At 36.3% G+C, this 12378-nt stretch overlaps 2 protein-coding genes across 3 annotated transcripts in view; one reads left to right on the top strand and one right to left on the bottom strand.

Annotated features, from left to right (window-relative positions):
* Spata48 (spermatogenesis associated 48) overlaps positions 1-12378 on the bottom strand; it is a 231351-nt gene that overhangs the window by 113467 nt on the left and 105506 nt on the right. The window lies entirely within an intron of this gene.
* Positions 1-12378, top strand: part of Zpbp (zona pellucida binding protein) — a 153973-nt gene that overhangs the window by 54610 nt on the left and 86985 nt on the right. The window contains exons 3-4 of one of the 2 annotated variants that reach the window (XM_052734500.1): positions 2216-2341; positions 8642-8791. In XM_052734500.1, the coding sequence (XP_052590460.1) occupies positions 2216-2341; positions 8642-8791 (276 nt within the window). The remainder of the gene's footprint in view (positions 1-2215; positions 2342-8641; positions 8792-12378) is intronic. The other variant, XM_052734501.1, reaches the window with a different exon arrangement.

Here is a 12378-nt window from a genome sequence, read left to right as displayed (position 1 = left end):
TGGTCTTTTATTGTGTCCCAGATTTTCTTGGACATTTTGTGTTATAATTTTTTTGGCATTGGTATTTTCTTTGACTGACGAATCCATTTCCTCTATTGTATCCTCTACACCAGAGATCCTCTCTTCCATCTCTTGTATTCTGTTGGTTATGCTTGCATCTGTGTTTCCTGTTCATTTACTCAGATTTTCTATTTCCAGCATTCCCTCTGTTTGTGTCTTCTTCATTGTTTCTATTTCTCTTTTCAGGTCTTAGACTGTTTCCCTCACCTGTTTCATTGCTTTTTCATAGTTTTCTTTAAGGGATTTATTGTTTTCTTCTGCTTTATTTGTCTTTTCCTCTAGTTTATTTTTTATAGAGTTCTCCCCATTTTTTTGTTTGACTTTTTATTTTCTTTATTGATTTCCTCCACTTTTTTGTTTATCTTTTCCTCAATTTCATTTTTGATTTTTTTCTTTAAAAGCCTCTAGCATATTCATGATGTTATTCTTAAGGTTGCTTTCTTCTGCTTCTTCCACTTTGTGATGTTCAGGTCTTGCTTGTTGGAGGAGGGCTAGGTTCTGGTGATGCTGTATTGTTCTTTATGTTGTTGTATGTACTTCTGCCTTGACATCTGCCCATCTCTTCATGGATTCGTTCTTGGTCTTATCAGGGCTCTTGGTCCAGTCAGAGCTGACAGATTCGGAGTTTGAGGAAGCCCCTCTTGGTCCAATGAGAGATTGCGGATTCTACTTCTCAGAAAGCCACTCTTGTTCTAATCAGGGCTGGCAGATTCCCTGTCTCCTGAGTTTACTCTGGGTCCAATGAGGGCTCTTTGTCCAATGAGAGCTCTCTCTTTCTTTGGGATGGGTGGGAGCTCTCTAGGCAAGATGGGAGCCCTCTGGGCCTGATGAGAGCTCTCTGGGCCAGATGGGATTGGGGGGGGGGTGCTGGTCTGTAAGTCTCAGGAAGCGGCAAGGGTCTTGGGCGGATGGGTGTGGGGGCAGGGCATGTAGATTGCAGGGTCTGCTGGGGGGTCTTGGAGAAGGGGAACCCTCCCGCGGAAGCCCTGCCCACTGGCTGGCAACTGAGGCCAAGTTGGGCAGGTCTTCCCCAGAATGGCTGGTGCCCAGGGATGGGACGTAGGGGCGGGCCTCCCTGGGTGTGACACCAGACACTCACCTCTGGTCTGGATGGGAGCTCTGGGCCAGATGGGAGCCCATGGTTATATTTATAAACATAGTGGTTCGGATCCTAAGAAAATGTTTGCAAATTGGATCCAATAATTATTAAGTAAATACACAATCAATCAGACTTACAATAGGAAGACAGCATATTGATAGATGAACATCAACCATTTAAACAAAATATTGAAGAAGAAGAAAAACATTATCGTGGGGTAGAAAAAATTATTTTTCTATCTCATGATAGAAAACTCATGATAAAAACAACCAAATGTAGAGACAAGCTTTCATAACCAGTGTAAGGCTATGAATATCTCAAACATGTTTTGTTGTAAATTATAAAGACTTTTTAATGTTAAGAATTTTGTTTACCAAAAGTAATTTTTATTTTACTCATTCACAACAAATCTTGTCTTTGGTGAATCAGAGAAGCGTTGGCAAGCAGTTGCTGATGGGTTATTGGTAAAGCTTAGTTCTTGAAAGCTTAGTTCTGAGAACATTCAGAACAACTGAATCTTTGACTGTGCTCCTTCTGAATCTCCTAAACCATCTTTGTTTTGTTTATCGTGATTATTTTAAGCAGAGTCTGACAAATGCATGTTTAAAAATCAACCATTGTATATACTTATCAACTTTATGGTCACAATATTATTTGTATCCAATATTCTATGCTATATGATTGTAAATAATATATTGTTCCTCTCATCTAAATGTATATATGCACCATGTTCATGTTTGATGTCTTTGCAGAACATAGGAAGTCCAGCTAGAGAATTATCTTAATACTGTCACTATAGTTATATACTCTGAGAGCAAACTGGGTCAGTGTATGTGAGCTCTGAAACAAAGGACCAATACATTACATTCATGTTTAGGACACACCCTCACACATGTGTTACTAAATGTACACACATAGTCAAATAAACTGTATACTTCTTAATGTAATTACATGGAGACAGTGATATTAAATTATCATTAAGTAATAGCAATAGGTATTATTAGATAAATAAAGAGCATAAAATATTATTGGAACATTTTAATATTGTATTTTCAGTGAGTGTATATGTCATGCTCCATCAAAAGAGTCCGCATGTGCTATGTGTAACCCAACAGCTGAGAAACACTGAACTGGTAGACCCATCATTCCAATGGCATGGGCCAAAAGGAAAAATTGTTTCAGGTAGGATTTTATTTTAGTTATCATAATTAAATAGACATATCTCAGATTTATTTATACTTAAAAGAATATTTGTATCTAATACATTTACCACTTATTCAAATATTTTCTTTGTAGTCTTGTCGAGTTGATATAGCAATGTTGATAGCATGAACATTTCCTATTGTCTTTATTAAGGATAAAGGCAGTAAAAAATTCAACTGTTTCAAGAGTTCTAGAAGCATCTCTGTTTCAAAAGTTATCATTTTATGTGGAAACCAGTTTGTTTGTGATTTCATTACTATCTTTTGCCTATGTACCTATTTTATTGTGGACTGTCTATTTTATCTTTGCTCTAAATCTTGCACTTGATAACTGACTTAATTTACAGTTTACTTTCAAGCTTGTAAAGTTTAGCTGGTTTGAATTTGTTTTTTTTTTCTACCAATGAAAACTAGTGAATGTTCATACTAAAGGTCTATTCAATGGAGGACCCAATCATTTTTGCATATCCTCAAAGGAACTTTATCACCTTTCCTTTTGTTTCTTTTATAAGACCTCACTGGTATTTTGAGACGGTACTGAGGATTAAAGGCTACAGACTTGCTGTTTTATTTGGACTGAGGGAAGTGTGTTTACACAAAGACTTGCCAAAGATCTCATGTAATATATACCTCACTTTAGTGACATAGGAACAGCTGTGCTGCATGATCATGTCTACAGAAGGCTCATAAAAAAATCCTATGGGGCTGGGCAGCTTACATGATAATTCTCATGTAAAGACATCTCATATTGGAATTATAATCAAATCCGTTTTTATTGTTCTCTAGTAGCATATGCTATAATACAAACACTTTATGTTCTGCACTGATTCTGAAGCTTTGTCATTTGAAAAATAAACACCCAAGCATTGAGTTTTCCTGTTGTAGGTTTTGTATTTTTGATTTGGAGGTGGAAATCTGGAGCATTTCTTCTTTAAGATGGCTTACCAGGTTTTGTAGTTTATATTGCAGTGTAGTATATAGTTCAGTTACTCCTTTAAGTTCGGAAGCCTCCTATTTTTCTTTTCATAATAAAAAATAGGTATTCAGAAGTACAATTTTCCAGGTAAAAATCAAATGAAATCAGTACTGCATTTTTACACACACACACACACACACACACACACACACACACACTCACTTCCTAGGATGAATTCTATTCTGAATTCATACTTGATTTATTTAATTTTTTGACAATATCATGTCATCTGTTAGTTTTAAAGCTTATTGATAAGGTATCATTTTCTCAGAGTTTGAATCACTTGTGGACTAAGCATGAGGATCTGAGTTCATATCTCTAGCACCCAATTAAAAACAAGGAGTGGTGGCATTCACCTATAACTTCAGCACTGCAGAGATGCAGGGTCAGGTTGATCCAGGGTTCACTGTCTAGCCAGCCTAGCCAACATGATGAGCTCCACATTCAGTAAAAGACCTTGTCTCAAAAAGTAAGGTGAGGGCTAGCAAGCTGTATGCTGTATTACTAGGTTAATACACTTGCCAAGTTCAGTGGACTGTGTTTATTTCTCAGGTTCCATATAGTGGCAAGAGAGAGTCACCTCCTGCAGGTTGTCCTGTGCCGTCCACATTTGTGTCATGGTCTGTGCTTGCACATGGGTGGAAACATTCATACAAATAATAATAAATGCAAACAAATGAAATTAAGGTGGATAGGTCCTCTGGTCAGGAAGTCACTGTCTTCAGTTGTGAAAACACTGACCCATTGGTTAGTTCTGCAGCCATATATACTCACCAAACAGGTTAAATTCAGTAAGTCACAAAACAAAAGATTTAAATGTGAGAAAAGTTCTTTTAGAGAGGTGACTTAGGAGGAGGTAGGAGAAAGTTAAGAGATGGTAGAGGGTGAAAGCAATCAGAAGACACCATATACTTGTATGAAACCATCAAAGTATAAATTTAATAAAGAAAAAATAAGGTACAGAGCTACAGAGGAGGATGCCAGTATCAACCTGTGGCTTTCACAAGCTCATGCATTTACACATGTACATATGCAAAGAAATCATATATTTTACTGCATCATAATGTTTTTATGATGGAATGTCTCCTGAAAAGATATTTGCTCATTTTGAAGCATCATAAGACTAACATTCTTAAGCTGTCTCTACAGCTAAGATACACTATTACCAAGACACTGGGACCTTTAAGTAAGCTATTTTAAAACTTCTTAGCAACTTGTCCTCAAGCCCCTCCAGTAAATACTATCCTGAAAATTTAGTTCTGTTCCCTTGTGTTCCTTTATGAATTTGCCATATACCTACTCATATACACATACATATGTATACATTCTGAAAGTTACATTTTAGCTTTGCTGTTGTGAATTTTTTCACATATTCCTTTCCCCTCCAGCTTTCTGCAGACATATTTTGTAAATAGAAGTTGTATGTATTTAAGGTGTAAAGCTTGGCATTTATACAGGTATATAATGACCACAATCCAACTATTACTTAGACATTTCATATGATTACTGTTTTTTCCTAGTGAGAACACTTAAGATCTTCTTTTACCAATTTTTAGAAAAAATGAAAAGACAAAAAAATAACAAATACAAAACAAAAAAGGTACACAAAAGCATGGATTCTGTTTTGTGTTGGCCAGCTACTCGTGAGCATGGGGTCTACCCTGGAGTGTGATTGATATGTCCAGTGTCACTCCTTTGGAGAAAACTGATTTTGCATCTCGTAGCAGGTATCAATTGCAAGTAGTTTCTTGGTAAGGGGTGGAACTTTGTGCCCTCTTCCCCTTCTCTGCACTGAGAGTTTGTCTGGCTTGAACTTGGTCAGGTCTTGTGCATGCTATCATAGTCTCTGAATTCATATGTGTTTCTTCCTTGTTGTGTCTGGAAGACACTGTTTCCTTGGAGCCATCCACCACCTCTGACTCTTACAGTATTTTCCCGTTATCTTCCACGTAGGAACCTGAGCCTTAAGGTGGGGGTTTGATAGAGACAACCCATTTAGCGCTGAGTGCTCCAAACTCTCTGACTCTGCATATTGTCCAATTGAAGGTCTCCGTGTTAATTACCATCTACTGCAAGAAGGGTCGTTTTTGATGAAGGTTGAGATATGCACTGATCTATGGGTATAGCAATATGTCCTTAGGAGCAATTTTATTGCTATGTTCATTTAGCAGAATAATAGTACTAAATTTCCCCCTTATATTTTCTCGTCCATATCTAAGCCAACTCATAAGTATAAACATATTTAAAATAATAAACTAAGTTTCAGTGAAATTTTATTTTATAATTTTAACAGCTCTAATGCATGGCCTTCTACAGTTGTGGTCAAACTATGGGTATTTGGATAACAAAGCTAGGAAGGTATAAGGACCAATTTAAATGAAATGATTAATTAATAAGTATCTGTGTTGTGTGATTTCTTATATTTAACCCTATATTTTCTGTGTGAAATACATAGCTATTGACTTTGTGAATTTCCACTTAAACTTAATCGCTTAAGGATCTGTGAATGATCACTGATATTATAGGGTTGATATTTATATTGAGTATGAAATTCTCTGCCTATGTTTTCAAAATGTTTCTTAACTCTTCAAAACTTAAAAGTAACCAGAGGGCACTCTGTTATAGATTGTATGCTGTTTCATTTTCTGGCTTTCCTGTTTAGCCTTGCTGTCTTTATACTCCTGGCATTGAAAGAGATGCTATAAAATATAGCACACATATATATGTGAATATACACACATACATGCAATGTGCATACACATATATTATACACAACATATATATGTATATACAAAATGTGTTTTTGTGTATATACTTATTTACCATAAAATAATATTTATATTTAATATTGAGTTATATTTTCAGTAAGCTTATATTCTGCATATGAAATGTGCCCAGAAGGAAGGCTATTAGAATTTACTCATTAACAGATTTTCTTTACAGAATAGGATGTAAAACAAAAGTTGTTTACTAAATAGCTGTTGTAACGTGAGTTCTTATCCTTTCTTATATCATCTGTACCAAATACAGTGCATATATACATAAGTATATTTATATATTTATTGACACTTCTGGTATAGGAAAATTTCATTTTGAATTATTACTAAGGAATACGTAACTTCATTGATGATGTGTTATTTAAATTTTTTAAAAATTATTATAATACTATGTTTTCTGAAATATATACGAACCACTTAAATTATTGATATCTTTAAGAAGAGCATGTTAAGATAAATATGTAATCTTTCTTCAGAAGATATTCATGAACAAGTAGGCATTAAAACAAATATATTCTTTTATATTACATTTTCAGCTTCATCCAGGATATATAAATGGAGATCTCAAGGCATAATTCTCTATGTAAAGTCCTTGAGGGTGGGTATATCTGTCTATTCATTTCTCCTTCAAAATATGCAGCAGGGATTTTCATATAATAAAAATGTCAGTGCTAAGAGCATTCTGGCATTTTGCTTTAGTGTTTAAAAATATATAATTATTAAATCATTTACTTAAAATGGAAAAAAGATATGCAGTCATTTCCTGAGATAATACTTTCAATTCTAATGAATGGAGTATTCAGTTCTTAATTAAGAAAATGTTAGTATCTGAAAGTTTTATGACACAAAACTGTAGTTATGAACTTTCAGAATAACAACCTGTCTGTTTAATGATTTATTATATTTGCTGAATTGAACAACCCTGTGAGTTAGGCAGCTATATCTTGTCATTCTTCACAAATAAACTGGACTTCAGAAGATGAAGTGGCTACCCATGGTTGTACAATTTGTGAGAGAGAATAGAGCCTTCACATCTATATCTTAATATCTCAAGAATAGGTTTACTCTCCATTTGACAGCATAGTTTTCTTCCAATATAATACTTATGCTGAAGCAAAGAGGGAGCTTACATCCCATTCTTTTTCCTAACACAGCAACACTATGATTGATTGACAAGTCTGATAATCTAATTTTCCATTTATCTACTTCTGTAACCCTCAGTGTTTGAAACAATTCATTGTTTTGTGTACCATTCTGTGTAGTGATAAGAAATCCTAGATGTTAATGGCTATACTGTAATAGACTTTGTTTTGGGTACACAATTTCATGTGCAAATTGGAAGATTCTATAACTCATCCTTAAACTATGTAAATCTTATTTATGGTATAGTTAAATAAATATATAAAATATATATTTTGTATATACATGTTGTTTGTACTATATATGCATAAATGCACTGCATATATCTGTGTATAAACTTTCATAGAATAGTACTATATTTCTGATAGTGCTAGGCTTTTTCTTTGGGGCAATCAACCAACTCCCAAATCATGACACAGAGACTTATTAGTTATGAATGCTTGGCCTAGCTTAGGCTCATTTCTGGCTAGCTCTTTTAACTTAAATTAACCTGTCTCTCTTTATCTACCTTTTGCCTGAGGGCTTTTTACTTTTATTTCTGTATGTCTTACTTTCTCTGCTTCTCTTGTCTGGCTGGCAGCTGCCTAGCTTCTTGCCTAGGCCTGTCCCTCTCTTTCTCCTCATTCTCTCCTCCTCCTTCTTTTCTTGCTTTCTTTTGGAGCCTAGATTTCTTCTCCTGCTAATTCTCTTTGCCTGTTATAGCTCCACCTATCCCTCTCCTGCCTAGCTATTGGCTGTTCAGCTTTTTCTTAGACCAATCAGGTACCTTAGGCAGGCAAGGTGAAACAAGTGTGACACATCTTTACATAATTAAACAGAGGCAGCATAAACAAAAGTAACACATCTTTACACAGTTAAAGTAGTATTCTGCAGCATAAAACAAATGTAACACATCTTTGCCTAGTGAAAGTAATATTCCACGACATGATAGCATCTCTTTCAATGTAAGGAGAATACTAGGAGTGCTTTATGTCCATATGTCATTCTTAGTCTCTTACTACTTAGACCAGTGGTCCTTAACCTTCTTAATGCTATGACTCTTTAATACAGTTCCTCATATTGGCGAACCCCCCCACTGTAAATATCTGATATGCAGTATATCTGATATGTGACCCCATGAAAGGGTCATTTGATCCCCCAAAGGGATTGCAGCCAACAGGTTGGGAACCACTGACTTGGACATCCCACAATTGGCGAACTCTGGTTGGTGGAAATTTGATTTTAAGTCATCCTAGCATCCGCTGATAATAAACATCAAATATATTGACTAACTTTGTGTAACTCCTTTTTGTGGACATAAATTTTGAGTGTTTTTAGATTGCTTTAAGTGTTTGGTATTTTGTCTCCCTGTTGTGATTTAAGTTGCTGTATATTATACCTTTATTAGAAAACAGCACTGCACAAGTGACATCCACAGGAAGCCTCATATTTCAGAACTTTGAGGAGACCATGAGTGGGGTTTATACGTGTTTCCTGGAGTACAAACCGACTGTGGAAGAAGTTGTTAAAAATCTTCAACTGAAGTATGTTATTTATGGTAAGAAGCAAATTTAATTATGTTTTAACATATCTTAATGTTTTAAAATACTTAAATATTTTAACAGACTTGTTATTTTATATATTTTTATTATTTAAAACATTTCTTAAATTTAAATATATTTTGATCATATTCTTCTCCTCCCCCAACTTCTTCCAGATCCTCTCCCCCGTCCTACTCACTCTACCTTAAGTTCTTTCTCAAAAAACAAAATAACCAATACAACAACAGAACCCCTCAAACAAAGAAAACAAAATAAAGCACCACCCCCAAACAAACAAACAAAAAAAACAAACCAAAACCCTGATAACTGTAGCCAAATAAAAGCACACGAACCTATGGAGTCCATTAATTATACGTCAACTATTTCTGGACATGAGGCTTGCCCTGGAGTGGTTGATATACCTAGTGTTACTCCATTGGAGATGACTCATTTTCCTTCTCCCACCAGGTATAAATGATAGTTCAGTTGTTATCCTTTACCCTAGTGGCTAGGTTTCCTCCCTTCCTTCTCTCCCTCCCTTCTTTCTTTTTTATTAATTAACTTAAAAATATAACAAAACATATGATAAAACAAAAACTATCATATCAAAGTTGGACAAGACAAACCAACAGAAGGAAAAGAGCCCAAGAGAAGGCACAAGAATCAGAGACCCAGTCGTTCGCACACTCAGGAATCCCATAAAAATACTAAACTGGAAGCCGTAATATAAGCACCAAGGACCTGGTGCAGATCTGTGCAGGCCTTGTGCATGCTGCTTCAGTCTTTGTGAGTTCCTATGGGCTTTGCTCACATTGGTTTAGAGGGCTTTGTTTTCTTGGTGTCTTCCATAACCCCTGGTTCTTACAATCCTTCTGACTCTTCTTCCTCAGGGTTCCCTAAGCCCCGAGGGGAGGGATTTGATGGAGACATCCCATTTCAGGCTAAGTGTTCCATTACACTCTCTGGGTAATGTTTTTCTATGGATCTCTATATTTGTTCCCAACTGCTGCAGGAGAAAGTGTCTCTGATGATGGCTGAACAGTGAGTGCAGCAGAATATCATTACGAGTCATTTTGTTCTCGTTCTCTCTCTCTCTCTCTCTCTCTCTCTCTCTCTCTCTCTCTCTCTCTCTCTCTCTCTCTCTCTCTCTCTCTCAGTATTATTCGGTTTTACTCTAGGTTCTTGAGTCCTGTCTAGTCTCAGATTCTTGGTCACACAAACAATGTTGGGTGGATGTTGTTTTCATCTTCTGGAGTGGGCCTTAAGTCAAATCAGTTATTGGTTAGTTACTTCCACAAGCTTTGTGCCACCATTGCCCCAGCATATTTTGCAGGTAGTATGCCATTGTAGATAAAGGGTTTGTGGCTTGCTTAGTGTTTAATTTTCTCTTTTGAGGGCATGCAGAGTACTTTCCTGTACCAAAGATGCTGTAATGTAGGGATGAAGGCTATATATAGTCACTGGCTTGAAATCACCATGTTCAAAGAGTTGTGTAGGTGTTATCTTCAGCATGGAGCCTTGCTGTCAGTTTGTGGAGAGCAGCTTACAGTTTTGGAAATAATCTGGGTTGTACTGGGAGTCCTATGGGGGCCCCTTCAGCGAACAACTCAATCAGATGTAATCCAGTCTTGGTACTGGAAGCTTCATTTCATGACAAGAGATAGCCAGTTGTGACGCTGTCTCCCCGAAATTTGGTGATTTCATTTAAATCACTTTCATATATGTGTATATTTCAGGAAGTTTATACTGTGTTAGGTTTCCATACTACCCCTCAAATAGCCCCTAACGTTAGCTGTCTCTCCCCGTAGTCCCTCTGGCAGCCCCATCCTCTCCACCTTCTCACTTGATCTCATTCCAACACTATTTCCATCCATCTCTATCCCATTTTCCTTTCCTAACAAGACCAACCTGTTCCCACTAGTCCCTTATTCTACCTGCTGTGGTTCTGTGGATTGTAGCTTGGGTATCATTGCCTTAACAGCTACTATCTACTTATAAGTGAATACACACCATATTTCTCTTTCTGGGTCTGGGATATCTCACTTAGTTTGTTTTCTTTCTAGTTCCATCCATTAGCCTGCAAATTTCATGATGTCGTTTTTAATGGCTAATATTCCATTATGTTAATATACCATATTTTCTTTATCTATTCTTCTGTTGAGGTACATCTAGATGTTTCTAATTTCTGCTATTAGGAATTTAAGAGGGTAGTTTTTTTAAAAGACATTGTTTTAAAGCTTATGTTTTTAACAAGATTGAAAAAAAGAACTTTACTGTTTTTAGTATTCTAATTAAAATAATTCCTACTCAACCAAGTTGTGGTGTATGTCTTAACAGCAAGGGGACAGACTGGTCACCAAAGCAGCCTTTTAGTCATTTTAGTCAGCCAGTTAAAGCCCCGTACAGAGCCATGTTTTCAAATCACAGTGATAATAATGATCGTAGTTTGAATTGCTTTTCAATTCTGTGTGTCATGGTTGATGGTTTACCTCATCTCTTTATTAGGAGCAGGAAGCATACTATAAATCTCTCATCTTAGAATATTCTACTGAGGAATAAAATTGAGAGGGCTGATTTGATGTGAAATAAGAGAAATAATAATATAAACTACAGTTACTTACAAGTTTAATCAAACTGCTGGGACCCTGTATAGTAGACTGAAAAATGGCAGGGAAAGAGGTCTTCATGTTATCTTCAGAGCATGTGAGTATAAGCATACATGATGAAAGGGACTTGACCCTGTAATTAATTAAATTAAGGCTCTTACCATGGAGGGACTATCTTATATTAGTCATTTTTCTTGCTCTTAGGAGGAACACCTGACAAGAACCATTCAGGAAGGAGGGAATATTTTCAATACTAGTTTAAAAGGCCTTTAGACCATCACAGCAAGAAGGCATGGTGCAGGAAATATGACTTACAGAGCAGTGAGATTAATACTGTGCTCATTCTTTTCTTTTATATTATATCTTTGTTCCCATTTCTTATCTAGTCTGGGATCCCAGTGCATGAGATGATGTCACCATTTGGGGTGGATCTTAGTTCTCAGTTAAAGTCTTCTGGAAACATCCTCACAGACATCCCAGAGGTGTATCTCCTGTGTTATTCCAAATTTAGGCAAGTTGATGATGGAGTGTAAAGGTCATAGTGCTGAACTGAGTGAGTGAGCCTAGTGTAATCATAAGGGGTTTGTTTTGAGACACAACTCACTCCAGCCCTTGCTGGGCAGAACTCAGAGCAACTCTCCATCCTTAGTGCTGGGATTCTGTGTGTGCTACCATGCCTGACTATAAGGTTATATAGAAAGAAGTATAAGGACAAAGTCAGAAAAGGGAGATGTGGTAACAAGGAAGGGGTCAAGTGACTGTCTTTTACATTGGAGACAGGAGTTCCATGTGCCCAATCTAAGCATCTTCCAGTCATGTAGTGCTCAATAAGTGGTCTCCTTACATATGATTTTAGTCTACCAAGACTTTCATATTTGTGTTCTTCAGAACTGAAAGACAATAAACATGTTATCTCTAAACTAATGTGTGTGTTATAGTAGCAATAGGAAATATACATGCTATTGTTTTTAGAGCCAACATGCCATTTATTAATGGTT

The sequence above is a fragment of the Peromyscus californicus genome, unplaced genomic scaffold, assembly GCF_007827085.1.
Source record: "Peromyscus californicus insignis strain IS unplaced genomic scaffold, ASM782708v3 Scaffold_13__1_contigs__length_99412109, whole genome shotgun sequence".
Lineage (NCBI taxonomy): Eukaryota > Metazoa > Chordata > Mammalia > Rodentia > Cricetidae > Peromyscus > Peromyscus californicus.
Note: the sequence above shows the minus strand (reverse complement) of the source record. Positions and strands in the feature narration are given on the sequence as shown.